The sequence below is a fragment of the Formica exsecta genome, unplaced genomic scaffold, assembly GCF_003651465.1.
Source record: "Formica exsecta isolate Colony F162 unplaced genomic scaffold, ASM365146v1 scaffold79, whole genome shotgun sequence".
Taxonomy (NCBI): Eukaryota; Metazoa; Arthropoda; class Insecta; order Hymenoptera; family Formicidae; genus Formica; species Formica exsecta.
The window spans coordinates 52,980-74,836 of record NW_021853558.1 but is presented as its reverse complement, the minus strand read 5'-3'; the positions used below and the strand labels follow the sequence as shown (position 1 = coordinate 74,836).

Here is a 21,857-nt window from a genome sequence, read left to right as displayed (position 1 = left end):
TATTAGTCACCAGCCTAAAAAATCTACAAAAGCGAATAGATCGACTGATTCAAATAGCTACCGCGTATTTGTTAAACACCACTGATACTACATTCGATTGTAATGTATATCAATGCACCGGAATGTGCTGTAGTTCAAATAATTTAATTCAAATACGTTTAACAGTCGGTTTATTGATTATCGACATTAAGCATGAAACGTATTTTAGCATGAATTGAGATGGATTCCCCTTTTTAAACGCGAATCCGCGCATTTGTAAGGTAATATATATTATTTAAGCCCGTATGAAACGGCTCGAGCATTTGCAAATAGCATCAAATTCCCAAAGACAACACGGGTCGCAAATAAAGTAAGATAAAATGCACAGTTATCGACATCTCGCGAACGATCCGCTCAATTACGTAATTTTGTCAGTAATAAATTGTGATTTATCATCGGTAAGATCATCACGATCAAATATTACGATAAGATAACTGTTTTGCAGCTTTTTTATCATTAAATAAAAAAGGTATAATATTATGCAGTTTTGTTAAATGCTGACGAAAGCGAGTTTCCATTTATTATTTCCGAATGTCTTTTGCGATATATATTTCTGCTTTGTATTTACGATAGAAAATAGATTTTCTAACGGGATACCAATAATTTTAATTGAGAGTCAGCAACCGTGCTTCTTATCCTAATTTTGCGAATCAAGACGCGTAGGGTCAATTTAAATAACCTCATTTCTTCAAGTTTGCTTTTTTTGCCTTATTCATGAACAATTTCACCCTATTCCCTCTAGCATAATGAATCTTTCGAAAATCTTTCAATCGATCAGGAAAAGTATCGAAAAAATATTACGATTCATCATACACACACTTGACGGCTTCGAAAATCGTCGAATACGTGTGCTAATCGTTTTTTATTTTTCTTGCGCAAACCGAGTCGCAAGAAGGTAATTTAAAAAAGTCAGGGCTTCGACTTATGCTAGATTTATCCGCGAGATCTGACATCGACCTCGCCGAAAAATCGAATACATTTCGTACCCTTTTTAATTCCATTCTGAATGGAGCGATGAGAATAAATAAGAACAAGTGTGCGCGAGGGAGATTGTAAGAAGAGAGTTACACGAAAAAAACAAAAATAAATGTAATATAAATTCTGTACCTGTAGTATTTATTATATGGGTATATCGCCTTTCCTATATTAAGCGATCCATTAATTACTAATTACAGATTTCTATCGTAGATTCATCGGCGTTGAAAGACCAAGCTGGCCGCTTTCACGATCTAGCGCTAACAAGTACAACTACAGTTAGCTACAAAGTGTATATCGCACACACGCAACAATTGGAGAGTACAATTGCTAAAATATAAATTACTCCATATTCTCGTTCGCTTCTTCGATCGTTTCTGAAACGCCGCTCGTCGATCTCACGCTCGTGGATAAATCATGAGTTACACGGGCAATTCGGGCGGCAGCCTTGAATTTTAATGCAGCTCGATGCTTCTCGGTTTTCTTCTTCCACTATAAGAGTGGATAAATAAGAGGATTATTATATCCCGTTGGTTGCGCGCGTGTAGAAGCAAAATTCATATTTTTCTCCTACTATATTATTTTGCCGGGTCGTAACACGCATGCGCACTTCGCTTTTCGCGCGCCGATGCCAGATGCGTTCGAAAATTGAAAATCTACTCGTCGGGTAAAGCAGCGTTTGACTAACCAATCAGAAATCCTTGCTCTTTTTCTTCTGATTGGTCAATCGAATGCCAGTTCACACAATGAATAGATTTTTGAACGCATCTGGCGCTTGCGCAAGAAGACTGGATTTTCGAACGCAACTCTGCTTTTCCACACGAGGTACGAAGTACGAGGTATCGCGCGAAAGCGATGGTTTCGGGTTTCGGATTTCGGGTTTTGTGTTTTGTGTTTTGTCTCTTCTGTGCGTGGACAATAGAGATGTGAACGCAAAAGTTGCATTCGCTTTTTATTAGAGTATTGACACTTTATTCCTACTAATCATCGCATCAGAGGACAGAAAGTTCGTATTAAAAAGCAAGAGGGATTTCGTTCGATAGCGATTCGTAACTTACGCCGGCAACAAACTGGTAAAATACAGATGCAACATGTGTATAATTTAATATGTGCTAAAAAAACGAAGAATCGTCGTCAAAATGTGATACGAAATGATATAATTAGTTTTCTCAGATTGTACGAAGGACGAAGATGGATAGGCTGCAACTGAACCGATAACTACGAGATTGATGGTAACTAACTTTTCAAGGACACCGCTTCTTGGAGAAAAATAGACGATTATTCTCAAAATAAGGAAATATTACAGACGATTGAGTCGAGCGCAAATATTTGGCTTCACTCGATGACATTTCACGTAAGTTTCCGAGATTTAATTCACCTCAGTTTAAACCTTTGATGAGGAAAATATTGCGTACTCTTATCGTAATACTATAACCTAACTTAATAAAAAGCGCGTGTAAACATAAATCTCTTTCTTCTAAACTTTAGTGATAATTTTGAAAAAAATCATCAAGAACACAGGTATTCCTTCGAAAATTTTGATCAAGAAACGGTTCGTCTTTTATATAAACATAGAAATCATGTTTTTATAAGCCAAATTAGTCTGTTATAATTCGTCACAACAATGAAAAAAAAAATAAACATATTTATATACTAAATGTAATTAAATGTGTGGCAAAACTTTCCGAAACGATTCATAAAAAACAAAAATTTGCATTTATGAGAAAGCCAAAAACATGAATGATCCTTCTTTCTGAATTATTTCAACATTGTAACATTAAACATAATGCTGGAATATTTTAATTTTTCGTCGTAAGACTGTGTTTATGTCACATAAATATGATATGTCTTATTAGTTGTAACGAATTAACTAACAAAACAGCGTAGTGAAGCTAATGTTACAATAAAATAAAGAATGCATAGCATGAATATCGATTATATATCAAAACTCAATAGTCAGAATAGTAATGCAAAAGACACAATCTACCACATCAGTATCCATTGAATCTATTTTCTCGCTTACCTGCTCATCTCGAGATGGCACATTTGCAAGATACTCCCTCATCTCAGGTTTCTTAGGATCAGCTATCGCCAATACTGATACACAGCCATCGACTGTTCCCAAAACAATGCTCTTGCCATCATGTGTACTATCGATAGCACTTAACTCGGCTTGTACTCTGTAATTTGCTATTATTTCACAATCCGAAGATCTGTAAAACAAATTATTTACATATTATCTATATACACTATATATTTTTTAGTAAATATAAAATTTTATTTTTTTTTAACAAACTAAATTGATGTATAAACGCAAATAAGATGGCTGATCTTTCAAGAAATGATCTTCTGTGATCTTACAAATTCATAATCTTATCTTCTTTTTCTTTTCTTTTTCTTTTTCTTTTTCTTTTTTCTTTAACTTGATATACTTGCCTGAAAACTCTAATAGTTTTGCGGCCGCTGTGATAGTAAAGCACATACTCGTCTGTACGATTAAACATTGATATAACAGTAAATACCCCTTCAGCTACCTTGGATATGTATGTTTTCACGCTTGTTCCTTTCTTTAACTCTATGAGTTCGAGACCACCTCTGACATATAATATATTTAATAACTTAGCAATATATGTTCAATCTTTCTATACGCATATTTACACACCTGCTAGGAGCATACAAAGTATATTTTCCATCCTTGCTAATATTTCCACTCCATTTTGGAATCGTACGTATGATTTTCTTCTTGTTGATGTCAAGAATTGTACCCTTATCGGAGCCAATAATTCCTATCCATTGCGATTTATTAGGCATAGGAGTGATACATACAATATCCTGTTAACAGATTTTTCTAACAATGATTATATTTATAACATTTTTTCTGAAAATGTTTCAAATCTTGACAAAACTTATATTGTGTTTAAATTTAAATTCTCATTGCGTTTTATGGTTTAACTCGTTATAAAAATAATGAAAGAATTATTTATTAACTGGACTTCTTTACCTTAAATCCAGGCAATTTTATGGGTATTTTACTGATTAGTGCTCCTGTTTTAGCGTTATAAATTATAATGCAATCTCTATTGCCTTTATCAGCTGCTGGTACTGCCAAAAAAGTATCGTCTGATGTTATCACAACTTGTCGGAAGGGTGTGCCGGTATTACTTCTTACAGGATATTCCAAAGAGAATATCCGTTTGCCATCTAATATGCATATAAAATATATTTCTTCACCTTTTTTCTAGAATATTAACGATATGAAAGCATCGAGAATTTTTCTCCCTACCAGGAATACTTCTCATAATAAGAGTCGCCGTAGTTCGCACGTTTTCCACTCCTGCAGGATTATTGGGCCTTGAGACGGCTAAGAACTTTGATGAATTTTCTATCAGTGTTAACTGTTTAACATTCGTTTGCTCTTCCTTGAACAGCACTTGCTCCGTAATTCTATTCCACACGAGAATGTTGCCTGATTCCGTCGACACAATATATCTGAAAATAAGGTTGTTTTTTTATGCTATTTTATTCTTAATTAGATACTTATTAATTAGATGAAATTAACTTGCCTGCTATCCTGCGTAATGCAAGCATGTGTAACAATTGCCCCTAACGGACTATCGGCTAGCTTTGATATTAATTTGCCTGTTTGCAGATCCCAAACACCCACACAATCTCTAGTGACCGTAACGGCCAAGTTACCCTCTTCGGCTAAACTGTTTCGCAATATGATGAATCACACACAATTCTAATGGATCATACTGATTTAATATGATGTCTAACTAAACGTGGATTTACCTTATCATATCTATCTGCAATTCGTGTCTATCGATGACATGAACTTGTTCGAAAATATTGTTGATGTTCCACACTTTAACGCTTCTATCGATACTCGATGTCACAACGCTGTTCCAATTTCCGACGGTCAATGCCTCCAGTTGGATGATCCTTGCAAAGTGTGCGTCCAGTATCTTTACCAAATCAGACGTCTCGAGCGACCAAACGTATAGATTTTTCCTACAAAAGATAATTTGAAACATGTCATTTTGTGCTTTTTCTCAATTTTTTCCGTTTTCGGGTTATCCTTGAGAGGATTCAAGCTGACAAGAGCAACGGTAGTTAGCACAGCGCGCACCTTACGCCAGCGACAGCATAATTCTTGGTGCCGCTGACCATGACAGAGTTTGAACACATCATTCGCGTATTAATGTTCCTCACTCCGTTCGGCAATATTAATACGTGCGCATCGCTTTTGCTTTCTAGGAACCACACGATAAACCCATTTCCAGTTGTCGCCAACAGCATCTCCTCCTCCCTATCCATCTTCAGCTGCAATAGATACTCCACATCATCATTGTACGCCCGCGGCATATCGAAAACCTTTTCCCAATAAGACGAGGTCTCATCGCTACTATACTTCACGACTCTGTAATCATCCTTGCTCGTACACGCGTACAAAGTACCTTTGTTCTTCGTCATAACCATGGCACTGAAATAATTTACTGCTATTACGGTCTTTTTCTTTCTTCGAACATGACTGCTCTCAAATACAAATTCTATCATTCTACCTGTGAAATTCGAATGGATCCAGTGATGTCTTCTTTCTATAAGTGTGCAAAAGCATACGCGTGTCGTCAAGGCTTCCCGACCAGAATATGATCCTATAATGATCCAAATTCGTATACTCCACATCTGTACAAGAAAATACAAGGATGAAGAATGCACAAGCAAAAGTATGTATGTAGAACGCGAAAAGATTAATTTTGTTACTTAAAATCGGCCATTTATTGGAATCTTCGGGATTGCTGTGAGTGTTGAGTAGATTTCCTCGTAGATCGAATCTGCAAAAACCTAGTTTTCCGTAAATAAAAGCGTATTGATTCATCAGGTGCACACCGTACACTGCATCCTCGTTTGGTAAAGGATTGTCAATGACGACAAATTCACTCGTCAAGGTATTCAAAACGACAGTCTATGGAAAATTGTGCATCGTGAGATATTCTTCAACTAATTTAATATTTTCTTAGTGAAAATATCGAAATATTTAACAACTTTTAAACAAACGAAAATAAAAGATTTTTCACGAGCTTTGTAAGCCTCAAAGATAAAATGAGAAACACGAGTCTTATTTTTCATTTAATTTTAAATCAAAAATGCTTTATTTTCTTCCTCAACAATATGATTTCTTAGAGTTAATATATTATCTTATTTTACCTGATAATTGGTTGTAAAAGCTGCAGCGTATCTATTATCAGGACTTAAGACCAATCGTTGCATTATACCTTCCACGCCAGGATTGACATCCCTCGTCATATCGCTAGTGCTCAAATCCCAGGTGATAAATTTATTGGATATCGATACTACGTAGCGATAATCTGATGTTAAACAAAATCCGAATACCGCAAACTGATGGCCTTCCAACGAATACTAGAAAGCAGAAACATAATTTAGAAAAATATTTCATGATAAAGTAAAACATATAGTTTTAAACGCGCATACACACACACACACACACACACACACACAATTCAAACAATAAATCGCTTTTAGATCAAACTCTCTGATTGAAAAGAAGCATTATTGAATAAATACAATACATATGGTTTACTTTTAATGGTCCACCAGGTGTATGTAGACAATGATAGAGAGGAAGTAAAGCACAATCCTTGACGCCGTCTTGATCGCATGCTCGGAGTAACATTCTCACATTAACATTTGCGCCAATTTCCGGCAACAATCGGCCAATCAATTGGGGCGCAAGCATGTCTGGATGATTTCCTAGAATCGCACCGCCTAATCTCAGAGCATCAGCGACCAACATCAATTCTCTGAAAAGATGCTTTGGATTATACACACTACAAGAATATCAGAAACGAAGATATCAACATACAAGTAATTTATAAAATATTTGAAAGAATATAAATTTCCAAAAGATTAATATGACTGAAAGCTAGAATATTTGAAAAGATTAGAAATGTTTTCTCACGAATCTTTTCTTTTTAAAAATTTTTTTACTGGCTTACCTTACTAAACTTTGATCGTCGATAAAATTACAGGCGTCTTCAAAATCAGAAAGCACAGCTTGCAAGGGGCAAGAGCTTAGCTTAGCATGCAGCCATTCATAATTGAACAAGACATTCTCAAAAAGGTCCTTAAAACGTCGTGCCCTCACCAAATGAAACGGTAACTCGCCAAACTTTAATCATGAAAGAAAAAATAGATATCTCTATAGCACACTTGTATTTATTGTGATATTCTTCAAAGTACCTTTCGTAAGTTGTATCTCGAGATAGTTCCCTCTTTTGAGTAAAACGCTAGTGGTTGCTCCGGTACTTTCCTGTCGGCCACACCTTCTTTATCTGTTAAATTGAATCTACAAATCATAACGTAAAGCTTATATTGGTATTACTTTATTATTTAATGTCTTTTTAATGATAAAACTTTTATCATAACAGTTCATAATATTTACCGATGTCTTTGTATCTCGGTGTACTTGAAAGGTTTTGGTTTGCCGCCTCCCCAAATTCCCAGGTAATAATCCGCGATCATCGAATGAAAATACATCGCCATGTTCATGTTCTTGAAGTAACGTTCCTTGGCTGTGTCTCTGAATTGCCTGTGATACCAATTCAGGACACTTACACCGTCCGCCTCTCTTTCGCTCAGATAATTGGGCAAATCATTTCTTATTCTGGTCCAGAGCAGAGGCGGAATACGTCTCACCGGTGGCAAATGATATTGATAGACGTCGTCCAGGACTTTATCGTCCAAGGAGATCAGATCTTCGAGCTCGGATTCCGATAAACCCGATTTAGCGGCTGTGATATAGGCCAGGGCATGGAAGACTAGAATCTTGCCGTGTTGCTTCTCGATCCTTTCGAACAGCATCATTATACTGTCCATCACTGTACTGGCTAAGTGCGTGTCTGCTGGTTTTGTGTAACTACGCCACCTGCATATCTCCGCGAACACGAGTTTCACGAAAATCGGCAAGGAGCACTTTGATATAGCATTCGCTACTAGACGCCATTGATAATTATTTAGATCCCTCTTAGCTGTTTTCATCCACATTCTGAAAAAAATATTATCGCTATTATATATTATAATAGCGTTATTATATATTAATAATAAACAAGATGTTTAAAAAACGTAAAGGAGCTTGGAGAAGTTGAGAATATATTCTTTAAATAATTTGAAGCCGATTCTTTTCTTCGTTAGTAACATAAACATGATACTGATGAGTTTCTTCACCTTATTACATCCATAGCTAGATCTTCGCCCAAGTCAGTTACTTCGATGAAACTTTCTTCGGTATCTATCATCCTGCGTAGCAACTGATAATCTCTGGAGATCACTGGATTCGATTCCTCTGCTGCACACGATAAAATCATCTGAAATATTTATATATTTTACGAAATATACATATTATACAAAAAGAGCTAGAACTTTTTCATACAAAAAAAATATCCAATGTCACATCGTATTGGATTCTCTGCCTTTATTAAGCAGAATGGTTTATTTCAAGTTTCTATCAGCTCATCACATAATAATTATATTCACGTTTACCTTGCAATTTGATGGTAATCTTGTGGGCAACCATGACAATTTATTGCCCTGTACACCTGTCAATTGATCAACACTATCTAAAAACAACAGAATGGGCTGTTCGCTGGTAGCTAAAGTCAACAAATATTTGAAGTAAGCTGTAAGCGGTACCAGATCGTCAGGAATCTCTTCAAACGACAATCCATAATTATAAGAGATCTGAGAAGAATGGTAGAATTATTTTTGGTTTTGTCTTTTAAAGTGAAGAGGAGTTTAAACCTACAAAACACTCACTTGTTGACAGATTGAAATTAATGTGGGAGTGAGCGCGCTGCTATCAGGGGTAGTGCCGAGAAAACGAATTATACTGATCGGTTTTCTGTCGCTGAGCCAGATGGTGCTCGTCAAACCAGCGCTTTTCGCTAACAAAGAAGTCTTGCCGCATCCACCTTCCCCGTACAAAACTAATGGCTTATCGCTATTGCCTAGCATGTGATTTTTTATCCTCTCCAAAGTATCTTCGCGTCCGTAAAATACCTGTGACAAGCAGATACTGAATAAACCATGAGAGACAAAAATAGCAATATATACGAACTTAAACATTTATCATTAAATATTTATAAGTATTAAGTATTAAATACAAGAAAAATATCTAGATATTCGATTGGCAAAAGATTTGTTGCAGTCGTCTTTTATATATATTAATAATTTTTCAAAATAATTTTAATGAAGACAATCATCATTGGCTTCAAGATTCTTTCTTTCACCTAAAAAAGAAGCTTTTCAATTCTTTTCTTCAATCTTGTTTTTAATTTTATTTAAAAGATACTTTTGAATGACAAATCTTTCACATTAATCTAATATGACATTGCTAGTTAGTAAATTTTTTGTAAACTCTCACCTTTACAGAATTATTGCAAGCATGCAGATGTTGCAGAATCTCAGTTATTATTTGTCCTTGTGCGGAACTATCTTCCTTTCTCATGGCACGGTCTACAAGCTTCACTATGTTTCTGTAGAAATGAGTTATAAAGTGCTGAAGATACTCACCATGGGTTTCAGGATCTAGACCCTCTCTTCCAATCCATTCCACCGTGTACCTACATAATGTTTACCATATGACTGAAGTATTCATTAACTTCTGAATTGCTTATCTTGTTATACTACCACCTCTTGTTATATTACCTCTGCAAATTTGTACTCTCGATTTTATTCGGTAATCGCTCGTCTCTGAGATTAGCCAATAATTTAGAGGCTTCATTGTCCAAACTTCTATTAGCTATATCCAAGAATAGACTGGCCTTCCTCAGATTTTGAAGATTAATGTTATTTATGTATCGTACATATGCCAGGCAATGGTTCTTCGTATTTTTAACATTTAGCACACCATTAATTACTTCCCGTTCAGTCACTGTTTCGAAATTGTTTTTTGATGACTCCATTACAATGGAAAAATATATCTCGGTCTTAATATCAATATAATATCACAATAACAGTTTTATTGTTAAAGAAAATCTATTTTTACATCATGTTTGAAATGTAATATATTTAGTATCTCAAAAATTGTGTGATGTGAAAATGTGTGTGTGTGTGTGTGTGTGCGTGCGTGCGTGCATGCGTGCGTGTGTGTGTGCGTGTGTGTGTGTGCGCGCGCGCGCGCGCGCTGAAAATTGTTTCCATAAATACAAAATTGCTATATCTTTTTTTTATTAATTCATTGATAATTGATATTAAGGCCAGTTACTTTTCCTGATACATTAATCTGTATATATTAGATTAGTATTATTCTATCTTACACACCAGACATGAAATAATTGTGCATCGTATCCTTATCGAACTTTCCAGCATTATACAAGGATTGCGCGCCTTTTCTGAACAATTTTTGCATTTTGCACATGGTGTCCCACCAGATTGCTTGATCTTCTTGTTGCAGCTTAGGTATTCTCTTGAAAATGCATACAAACAAGGAAATATATAAGTGCAAAAAAGATATAATTACATAATAATTAATCTAATACGCGTTAAGGGGAAATGATTATTAAAAAAATATATAGCTGAAAGTTGTTTATATACTTTATTGTTAAAATTTTTGAGGATAGATGAAATCGGTTGTAATATGCTCGTAGGTGGAACAGCATTGCTATCCTTCTTATACCACCTGTCCAGAACACTAACGTCCATCCCTTGACTCTCCAATTCTGTCCTTAACATCTCTAATTCTGAACTAAGAACATAAGTCGGTATAGGACGGTATCCATATTTTTGTCCAAGGAATACCTGTGCACGAAGATATATACTTAATTATATATATACATATATTCGTTACTTGTAAAAATTAAGAACTTTAATTTTAAAAGATTTAGAAATGAAAGAAAGAAAGGAGGAAAGAAAGAAAAGAAAGAAAGAAAAACTCTCTGCTGTCCAACTTTGTTGTAAAAATTTTTGAGGATAGATGAAATCGGTTGTAATATGCTCGTAGGTGGAACAGCATTGCTATCCTTCTTATACCACCTGTCCAGAACACTAACGTCCATCCCTTGACTCTCCAATTCTGTCCTTAACATCTCTAATTCTGAACTAAGAACATAAGTCGGTATAGGACGGTATCCATATTTTTGTCCAAGGAATACCTGTGCACGAAGATATATACTTAATTATATATATACATATATTCGTTATTTGTAAAAATTAAGAACTTTAATTTTAAAAGATTTAGAAATGATTTAACTCTCTGCTGTCCAACTTTGTTGTAATTATACAGCTTATGTACATATTAAAGTTTATTCTATGTCTGGATATGTATAGATTTGTTGAAACTCTTAACAAATAGTTTGGACAATAAAAGATTATAAATCGCTTAAGAACAACACTATACTCTATTTACTTACAACGAAATTGGGTCCCATAGATAATCTTTGGCAATTTTCTATTTCTCTCATACACAGCTCTGTAGTCATGTGATCGTCGGTGGCTTCATCACGTACACCCCATCTCATATCAACCACCTGCGAAGAAAGTTTAACCATCATGTAAGATAAATTTTGATTTCTCAATTTTAATAATAATACGATATTTTAATTTATATTAATAGTGAAATATATGAGAGAAACTATTTATTACAATTGATTAAGTAAAACAATAGCAATTTATGCAAACGCAGCTATCATTTAGTCAAATGTAATAAATTATATATAATCTAAATATAATTGTCAAGTTTTAGCTGTTTTTCTATCAAAGATCAACATTAAAAGATTGAATTATATATGTAACCGGTACCTGGTACCGTGAAAATCAATTTTTCTGTCAGGATATGTGACTCATGTTTTACTATATATACATCAGTATGTTAAACATCCTATCTATATGCTACATTATCATCTTTCTCGTATAAAATCTTACCTGAAACTCTAAACCGTGCTTTTCTCTACAGTAATCCTTGATTTTAGGGTAACATTGAGCCATTAAAGTATTTCTTTCCATTGTTGTATCTGAAATATATTGTTATTTTACATTATAATTTGATGCCTACTTTATTATGTCTTTTTTTGCATTTTTCATATTAAATTATATTTCTTATCATTTTTATTTTACTATTTCTTGTTACAGTTATTAATAACTTACCAGTAAAAGTCGAGCTTGTAAATATACGCACAATTTTCGAACTGACGGGTGGTAGGGACTTTAAAGATCCCAAAAAGATTGAATCAATTGTCGTTTCGTCCATTTTTGTCTCTTGATGCACCTTTTTTACCGTTAATACTGAGTTGAAAATTTAAAGCAGTTGAGATCTCTCATCTTGTCGCTTGCAACAATATCAATAAACTGAGACCAGAGCGTTGCCAATGTATTATACATCTATAAATAAGAATATAGTATCTTGAGCTATACAGACAGTAATACACATTTTTATTCGAGTGTTTTATGTTATAGGATTCTCTCTTACATTACTTATCTGCCATAGTTTGTACGATATTATGTATTATACATTATACTGCTACATCAGCCTGCAAATTAAACAAAAGATATTTTGTTTTTAAAATTATATGTAACACTGTATGCGAACAAAACAGATTTCTAACATACTGAGCAAAGTGGTTGCTAAGGCTTGTTTACACAGTATAAAGAGTCATTGATTTTAAAACATGTATATATACTTCTTTAAATAATTTAACATTTGTATCAAACAAATATATAAAATATGTGCTATATTTGATAAATTATTTAACACTTAAATAATTGATATATTTGATATAAGATATACATTATTTATGATTTCTCTTTTTGTCTTAAGTATTCAAGAATTGAAAGAATATGAAGACAAGCGCTCTAGCTGTGGCAATTTAAAGCTTTAGCTTTAAATATGCTTGCACATTTCTGCATGTATTGTATATTTGATTTCTGTACAGATTTTCTATATATTGTATAATGGACTGTTTATAGTGCTTACCAAGGATCTATCGTAACATTCAAAATGGGATCTGATCTAGTAATACAAATGAACAAGTATCGTTCATATGTGACTGTGTTGGCTGATCCAGTTTCAAAGGACGAGCTAAAACTGAAGGCAGCCCAAGAATTATCAGAAAATTTTGAGGTACTGTAATAAACTATCTCATTAGAAATTGCTTTTATCTAGACACAATAATTTTGAATTAATCTCTGTTAGAAAAAGCAATACATATTTAAAAATTAATTTATGCAGATCATTATGTGTTCGTCACAATATCCGGAATTTCTCGATCATATGATGATAATCTTTCTGAAAATATTGCAAGAAGGAGAGCCGCATTTTATATCGGAATATAATATTCAACAAGTTAGGAAGTTGATTTTGGAAATGATACACAGATTACCGAGCAATGATTATTTGCGTCCGTATGTTAGACAAATCTTGACTCTCATGTCTAAATTGTTAGAAACAGATAATGAAGAAAATGTTTTAGTATGTTTACGCATCATTATTGAACTTCATAAACAATATAAGCCGACATTTAATCCAGAAGTGAGTAATGTCTTCTCTCTTTTTTATAACTCGCATTTCTAAAACAATAATTTCAACGTTTCTCCCTTTTCTTTTGTTTTTAGATACAATATTTTCTGCAGTTTGTTAAGTCTGTGTACAGTGAGTTACCAAAGAATTTATCAAAAATATTTGAACCACGTCCTCCTCTACGAGTGAAAGATTTGTCAGAGATCAACATAGAAGCTCTTTTGAAAGAAACTTTCACAATTACAGCGATACAAAGCGAAAAGAAAACAGCCGATGGTAATGTCGTGACAGTAAGTATATTCTATTTATTTATAGGATCTAATATTATATAGAGCACATACACATAATTATTTAACATAAATATACATATATATTTGTATAAATGAAAAGAGAATGCAAAACTAAATTAAGATATATTCTACTATTTTCAGTACAATTTAATTCCGAAAGCAGTGCTATCCCTCAAAGTGCTTCAAGAATTGCCGATAATTGTGGTGCTAATGAATCAATTATACAAACAAAATGTACATCAAGACGTATCAGATTTCGTTCCGATTGTGATAACAACTATATCGCTTCAGCCAAGTCCTCAACATCGAGCATCTCCCGCATTCAACAAAGAGGTTTTCGTCGACTTTATGGGCGCTCAAGTTAAGACACTGTCGTTTCTTGCTTATGTCATAAGAGTGTACCAAGACGTGATATCCCAAAACAGCGCGATGTTGGTCAAAGGCATTCTAGGTTTGTTCACTCTCTGTCCCATGGAAGTAGCGCATCTGCGCAAGGAACTAGTGATCGCGTCTCGTCACATACTCGCAACGGATTTACGAAATCAATTTATTCCTCACATGGAAATCTTCTTTAACGAGGATATTTTCATCGGTCATGGTTGGACCGCTCATGAGGCTCTTAGACCGCTAGCTTATTCGACACTTGCTGATTTGGTTCATCATGTCAGATTACAATTACCCCTCAGCGATGTCTCCAGAGCAGTACATCTATACGGCAAGAATCTTCTCGACCAGACCCTACCAACAGCTGTTCAGATGGTCTCTTGTAAGCTATTGATGAATCTAGTAGACACGGTTAGGCAGAGATCGGATGCTGAAAACAGCACTCAGGGACGAGAATTGTTGATGCGTATACTGTTGGTGTTTGTTTTAAAATTTAAGACCATTGCCAAGATCTATATTCCGATTCTACGAAACAAAGCGAAACAGTTACGACCTGCTCCAGTAGACAATACAGCTGAGGATGCTGCAAAGCCGTGTGTCGATGTAAACGAAGAGAAAGAGCCACCAAAATCAAAGTTCGGTTTTCCGACCTCACAGGCGATGAGTTACAATGTAGCAGATTATAGAAATCTCGTGAAAAGTCTCGTGCATGGTGCTAAAGCCATAACATCTAACTGTATCAATAGAACGAGTGAAGTAACGCAGTCCAATCAACTTCAACCGAAGGAGACTCTGATTTACATACAGCTCGTTAAATGGGCGTTACCGGCTTTGGATATCTACACAATAGGTCCACCCGTAATCGGTCCACCCGTACAACCAGGCAGACCGGGACAATCTCAAATACGAACAAGAGAGGAAAAAGAGGTGTTGGAACTCTTCGGCAACGTGTTCACGCAAATGAGTCCCCAAACATTTCAAGAGATATTTTCCATGACCATAGATTATATGGTAGAAAGAATCTTTAAGAATTGTGCTTTGCAAATAATCGGAAGTGCCTTTTTATCTAGCCACACGATATCGTCGACCTTTGCTACCATATTGGTGGAATATTTATTGGAGCGAATGAGCGATATGGGTTCCAATGTGGAACGCAGTAATCTGTACTTAAGATTGTTTAAACTCGTTTTTGGCAGCGTTTCGCTCTTTCCGGCCGAAAACGAGCACATGTTACGACCACATTTAAATTTAATCGTTAATCGCGCTATGGAACTCGCCATGTCGGCGAAAGAACCGTACAACTATTTTCTATTATTACGCGCATTGTTCAGATCCATTGGCGGCGGATCTCACGATTTATTATATCAGGAATTTTTACCCTTACTCCCTAACATGTTGGAGGGACTAAACAGGCTGCAATCTGGTCTACACCGGCAGCATATGAAAGATCTCTTTGTCGAATTGTGTTTAACCGTACCGGTGCGTCTCAGTTCGCTTCTGCCGTATCTTCCAATGTTAATGGACCCTCTAGTTTCCGCTCTCAATGGAAGTTACTGTTTGGTAAGCCAAGGTCTTCGTACTCTTGAGCTATGCGTCGATAATCTGCAGCCAGACTTTTTATATGAGCACATACAACCAATCCGTGCGGAACTGATGCAAGCTCTGTGGAGAACGTTACAAAATTCTACCGATCAGGCTCACGTAGCCTTTCGAGTTCTTGGAAAATTTGGCGGTGGAAATCGGAGAATGATGATCGAGCCACAGAAACTGGAATATAACGATCGCGAGACTAGTTCGCCTAACGTGATAGTTTACTTTGAAGGAACTTCCCAGCCAATCGATTTCCCGATGGAAAAGGTGATCGAGGCTGCATTCAACGCGTTGAAATCCAGTACGGATCTGTTTTACCGAAAACAATGCTGGGAAGTCATATACTGCTACTTGGCAGCATCTTTGAGATTGGACGACACTGCTCACCTATGGCACAAACTGTTTACGCATCCGAGTTTTAAGGAGGGCGAAATACCGCATCAACAGGAACCTCATTATAAGTGTCTCGATACCGTGGCGCGAAACGTTCAGCAGACCGCGCTGACCGGTATGTTTATCGCTGCAGAGATCAAGGATTTGCGTCCGTCAGTACTCAGTACTGTCGTTTCCGTCGTGAGACATTATACGATGATTGCCATAGCGCAACAGGCAGGTCTTTTCAGCTGGACGGAACGAGAAGTTCGCCAAGACACACAAGGACAGGATCCACTTGTGCTAATTGACGCTCTCGCTGTTATAATGGCTCACGATGAGAAAGAATTGTATAAAGCGGGATATTTAACGCTTGTGCTAATATTAGAAACGGCGACGAACATTCTAGGATCCAAGGAGCGAGCTTGTCAATTGCCCTTCATGGAGTATCTGGCGGAAAGAATGTGTTCGTTATGCTACGAGCGCGCGTGGTACGCCAAATTGGGCGGTTGCATAGCGATCAAGTTTTTATTTGAGCGAATGGCCACTAAATGGGTTCTTAATCATTTGTTTGTCTTTCTCAAGGCTCTCGTATTCGTGATGATGGATCTAACCGATGAGGTCTCCAACGGTGCTATTGACATGGCGAAGGAGAATCTGGAAAAGATGTTACGAGTCTGTGTTAATCCTGGTATTCAGGAAGGTAACACGGAATTGATAGAAGCACAAAATAAGAGTTTATATGAAGTCACCCGCGAACTAGTCAAACAAGTGACGTCACCGCACACGATTGTCCGAGAGCAGGCTATGACCTCGTTGCGTCAGCTAGCCGAGATACAAAACAAATCAGTAACAGAGGTAATGGAACCGCACAAAGAAGTTTTAGCGGATATGATGCCGCCCAAGAAGCACCTCTTGAAGCATCAACCTGCTAATGCACAGATTGGCTTAATGGACGGTAACACATTTTGCACCACCTTGAATCCGCGTCTCTTCACCATCGATTTAAGCATACATGAGCACAAGGTGTTTTTCAATGAACTATTAAGTCTCTGCGAATCAGACGAAGCCAATTTCAATAAACTGGCTTGTTACAAATCAATTTCAAATCTGATGCCTCTGCGGAAATCTGCATTACGAGCGCTTGCGGCCTGTCATTACATCGTTGGCTGTCGGGAAAGAATATTTTCTGTTCTTTACAAAACTTTAGAAAAATCCAACCCCGAACTGCAAGAAGCGGCCTACGAGTGCATGAAAATGTTCATCGCCGGTTTTCAGATCGACATGGAATCAGTGCACACGATAATGCGGCCAATGCTATTAACACTGGGTGATCATAGGAATCTCAGCTTGAACTGCGTTAGAAGGTTATTATATTTAACGCAACTGTTTCCAAGCACCTTTAGCGTCACCTTATGTGAACAATTGTTGGCACATTTGAAGAAACTGCTGGAAAATCTGATTCAATCCCACAAAGGTATATCAAAGTCTGGCGAGACCGAGCAAAAGATCACTACGATTATAGGAATATTTCACGAGGTTCCAACGGCATCTCCCAAGTTCATTGACGTACTTTGCAAACTTGTGTTGCAAACTGAAAAATCATTACTAGTCGAAGTATCCAGTCCTTTCAGGATACCTTTGATGAAATTCCTCCTACGTTATCCGACAGAGACGCTGAATCTGTTCTTACACGATAACAATATCAAGGATCAGCAGTGGAGCAGATACCTGGAATATCTTATTAGACATAAGGACGCTAAACCGTTCCGAGATATTTTGCACAACACTACGACACGACTTGTCACGATGTTGCTCGCGCACTCGCAAACGAATTCTAATTTGACTCACGTGGAGAAAAGCGAACTGCAATATCGAGCGATTAAAATCATCGGCATACTTATTAAATTCGACGAACAATGGCTATCTACACAGAGTCAATTAGTGGGCGCATTGAAACAAATCTGGTGCAACGACGACTATCAGGCGTTACACAAGAAGGTCGAGAGCGTCGAATACTGCCATTGGAAGGAGCCGAAGCATATCGTCAAGATTCTATTGCATTATTTCCGTCACCAACCAAATGATATTGATTTGCTATTTCAATTGCTGCGGGCCACATGTGCTCGTTTTGTGCCTGATTTTCAGTTTCTTAGAGATTTCCTGGAGAACACGGTAGCGCAGGAATATACAGTCGAGTGGAAGCGAAGCGCTTTCTTCCGTTTTGTCGAACATTTTCCCACAAACAATATGTCGCAAGAATTGAAAGCCAACGTTCTGCAATTGATCATTATTCCGTGTTTTGCGGTTAGCTTTGAAAGAGGTGAGGGTACTAAATTGATCGGAGGTGCGCCCATGCCTTATCATGACAACCCGGACAACGTCGTGTCGGTGTTTATCAACAAGATCATCGATCCAGACAACCCGTTCGGCTCTGCCGATTGCGTCCGTATTTCTCTATTGCAATTCTCGTGCCTTTTAGTAGAACAAGCATCGCAACATATTCACGATGTGACCAATAAGCGGCAAGGAAGTAAATTGCGGCGCTTGATGACGTTTGCTTGGCCCTGCTTGTTAGGAAAGAATTGCGTAGATCCGACGACTAGATATCATGGTCATCTTCTTCTCAGTCACATAATAGCCAAATTTGCTATCCACAAGCGCATAGTCTTGCAAGTGTTTCATAGTTTATTGAAAGCGCATGCCGTCGATGCGCGTAACGTCGTACGACAGGCGCTAGAAATATTAACACCCGCGATGCCTGTGCGGATGGAGGATGGTAATACCATGCTAACACATTGGACGAAGAAGATTATCGTGGAAGAGGGTCACTCTATGCAACAATTGTTCCATATTTTACAATTAGTCGTAAGACATTACAAAGTTTATTACCCAGTCAGGCATCACTTGGTCCAACATATAGTGAACTCTATTCAACGTATGGGATTCAGTCCCACCGCCACGATTGAGCACAGACGACTAGCTGTCGAACTTGCAGAGGTTATTATAAAGTGGGAGTTGTATAGAATCAAAGAGGAAGCTGAGGCTGTGGAATCAAACACCAACAAAGTGATCGTGCAACCATCGGGGTCGAACAAACGGCCAATCACCGAAGACCCGTCAGGAAAACGCATGAGCTCTCAAACAACGCCATCCGGTAACAGTCCTGTGCCTGTCATTTTACCCAGAAAAGAACCGGGATCCGCAAAACCTATTGAGAGGGCTCATGCTGACGCGGTTCTAAATTTTCTGCTTCGCTTGGCGTGTCAGGTAAATGATGTGACGACGATCCACGGTAATCCAGGCGAACAACTGTCCAGACGCTGTGTTTCTCTATTGAAAATGGCTCTAAAACCTGATGTATGGGTCGCCGAACAATGTGATCTCAAACTAGCCTGGCTCGACAAGGTTCTCGCTAGCGTTCAGCCCAAGGACAGCGCTCAGCCCAACTATGGTAACATCAGCACGGCACTGGAAGTACTAACGTTTTTACTAGGTATGATGAAGCGCGAGCAAATACTCGCGAGCTTCAACCTATTGCAACGGGGGATAGGTGCTTGCATTGCCAGCAGCAATACTAAAATTATACGTCTGGTGCATGGTTTGCTTTCACGACTAATGACGATTTTTCCGGCTGAACCGACTTCCTCAAACGTAGCTTCTAAATACGAGGAACTGGACACACTGTATTCGACTGTAGGTAGATTTATAGCAGAAGGACTGGCCACTTATGAGAAGACCACGACAGCCGTGCCCAGTTCATTGTTTGGCACGCTCATGATGCTTAAAGCTGCCTGCACGAATAATCCTAATTACATTGACCGATTGATTACACCTTTTATGAGAGTATTGCACAGAATGGCCAAGGAGCACTTACATTCCGGGCAAAATGAAACTAATCCCGTGACGAGCGAATTGCTGATTCTCAGTCTTGATTTGGTGAAAAATCGTGTGGTAGTAATGGGCGTTGATATGCGCAAGTCGTTCATAGGCACAATTCTAGTCGGTTTAATTGAAAAGACGCAAGATGCTAAAGTAATGAAAGCCATCACGAAGATATTGGAAGAATGGATGAAAAATAAAACTACCATCGCGATCAATCAGGCGCCCAGTTTACGTGAAAAATCTATATTATTGGTTAAAATGATGCAGTATGTCGAGAAACGTTTTCCCGAAGATGCAGAGTTGAATAAGCAGTTCTTGGAGCTGGTTAATTATGTTTATCGCGATGAGAGCCTGAAGTTAACAGAATTAACATCAAAATTGGAACAGGCCTTTCTGGCCGGTCTGCGCTGCGGACAGCCGCAAGTAAGGTCAAAGTTCTTTGAAGTATTTGACGGATCGATGAAGAGACTTTTGCCCGATCGTCTCTTATATATCATCGTCAGTCAAAACTGGGAAAATATAGGATCCCACTATTGGATCAAGCAGTGCATTGAGCTGCTACTGGCCACCATCAATCCGACGACTCGGGTACAAATGACCAATGAAGACCTCTTGCTGCCGAGCATCACGTCCATCATGCACGGGGGCATGGAAAAGGATAGTAAGGAGCAAACGCTCTTTGTCTGTCATCTCGATCACACTGGCGAAGAGTCGCATGATACTGAAATGATCGATAAAGACACGAAGGAAACATTCCTTGATATGGACGCATGGATGTCTAATCTATCTATATCAGAATCCTCGAACGCCGCCGCCGCCGTCTCCGCCGAGGACATCACCGAAAAGCTTGATCTTTTAGAAATGATTACTAAACAAATACGTTTTATGGAGAATGCGAAGAAGATCAGAACAGAACGATTGCTGCTAGCGACCGCACAGCTATGCCACATGGACACGAATCTGGCGGAATGCGTCTGGTTGGATATGTTTCCACGAATATGGGGTATTTTGGACGAGGTTTATCTCAAATCCGTGATGGCGGAGATACCGCCGTTTGTCGCCAGCGGAGCGCATGTCATCCAGAAGGACTGCCATCCGAGTGCGCTTGGCACCTTTTTAGAGGCACTGGCGCACTGTGATCCGCCGGTGGCTATAGCGCCACCGGTAATGAAATATCTGGGCAAGTCGCACAATGTCTGGCACCGGATAACGCTGAGTCTGGAACAGATGGCCTCCGAGATGGCAACAGATATTAATTTAGTTGGTAACCAAGCTGCGAAAATTAAATGCGAACCCGATTTGTGTCGCATACCCGACGAGGTCGAACAGACCGAATATCTCGGTCCCTATTACGAGGTAGTGGATATGCTTTCAGCAATGTATTCGTTGCTCTGCGAGGAAGATATGTGGTCTGGTCTCTGGCAGAAGAGACCCGCGCACTACAAGGAAACCCTACACGCAATTGCGCTGGAACAACAAGGATTTTTCGAACAGGCTCAAGGAGCATACGAGGTGTGCTTCAGCAAATACCGGCAGGACTTCGCGACAGGCTCAGCGCCCTATCTTCTCAATCAAGAAGTACTTCTCTGGGAGCGTCATTGGGAGCGCACTGCTAAAGAATTGAATCAATGGGAGATTCTGTTGGAATTGGGCAGCCATAACAACTATAAGAATCCCTTCCTCGTTCTAGAGAGCGCATGGCGTATTCCCAATTGGTCGGTGATGAAGGACATTCTTACGCAAGTGGAGCATAATTGCCCGAGAGAAATGGCCTGGAAGGTATAAACCGATGT

At 38.0% G+C, this 21,857-nt stretch overlaps 2 protein-coding genes across 2 annotated transcripts in view; one reads left to right on the top strand and one right to left on the bottom strand.

Annotated features, from left to right (window-relative positions):
• Positions 1–1,280: 1,280 nt before the first annotated feature.
• Positions 1,281–12,704, bottom strand: LOC115244073 (NACHT and WD repeat domain-containing protein 2). Its single transcript, XM_029821462.1, has 26 exons — positions 12,175–12,704; positions 11,953–12,041; positions 11,442–11,558; positions 10,627–10,830; positions 10,354–10,498; positions 9,739–9,964; positions 9,455–9,653; positions 8,848–9,090; positions 8,575–8,772; positions 8,260–8,399; positions 7,478–8,080; positions 7,276–7,381; positions 7,032–7,204; positions 6,617–6,836; positions 6,223–6,435; positions 5,779–5,980; positions 5,577–5,700; positions 5,144–5,497; positions 4,807–5,025; positions 4,578–4,724; positions 4,298–4,503; positions 4,016–4,215; positions 3,677–3,846; positions 3,451–3,609; positions 3,038–3,227; positions 1,281–1,506 (listed from the first exon to the last, which is right to left on the bottom strand). Exons 1-26 carry the CDS (start codon positions 12,275–12,277, stop codon positions 1,357–1,359), a joined length of 5,100 nt encoding a protein of 1,699 aa, XP_029677322.1. The 5' UTR covers positions 12,278–12,704; the 3' UTR covers positions 1,281–1,356.
• LOC115244070 (transformation/transcription domain-associated protein) overlaps positions 11,499–21,857 on the top strand; it is an 18,074-nt gene continuing 7,715 nt past the window's right edge. Inside the window, exons 1-5 of the mRNA XM_029821457.1 lie at positions 11,499–11,582; positions 12,994–13,147; positions 13,256–13,555; positions 13,639–13,833; positions 13,975–21,843. Of these exons, the coding sequence (XP_029677317.1) occupies positions 13,025–13,147; positions 13,256–13,555; positions 13,639–13,833; positions 13,975–21,843 (8,487 nt within the window). The 5' untranslated portion in view covers positions 11,499–11,582; positions 12,994–13,024. The remainder of the gene's footprint in view (positions 11,583–12,993; positions 13,148–13,255; positions 13,556–13,638; positions 13,834–13,974; positions 21,844–21,857) is intronic.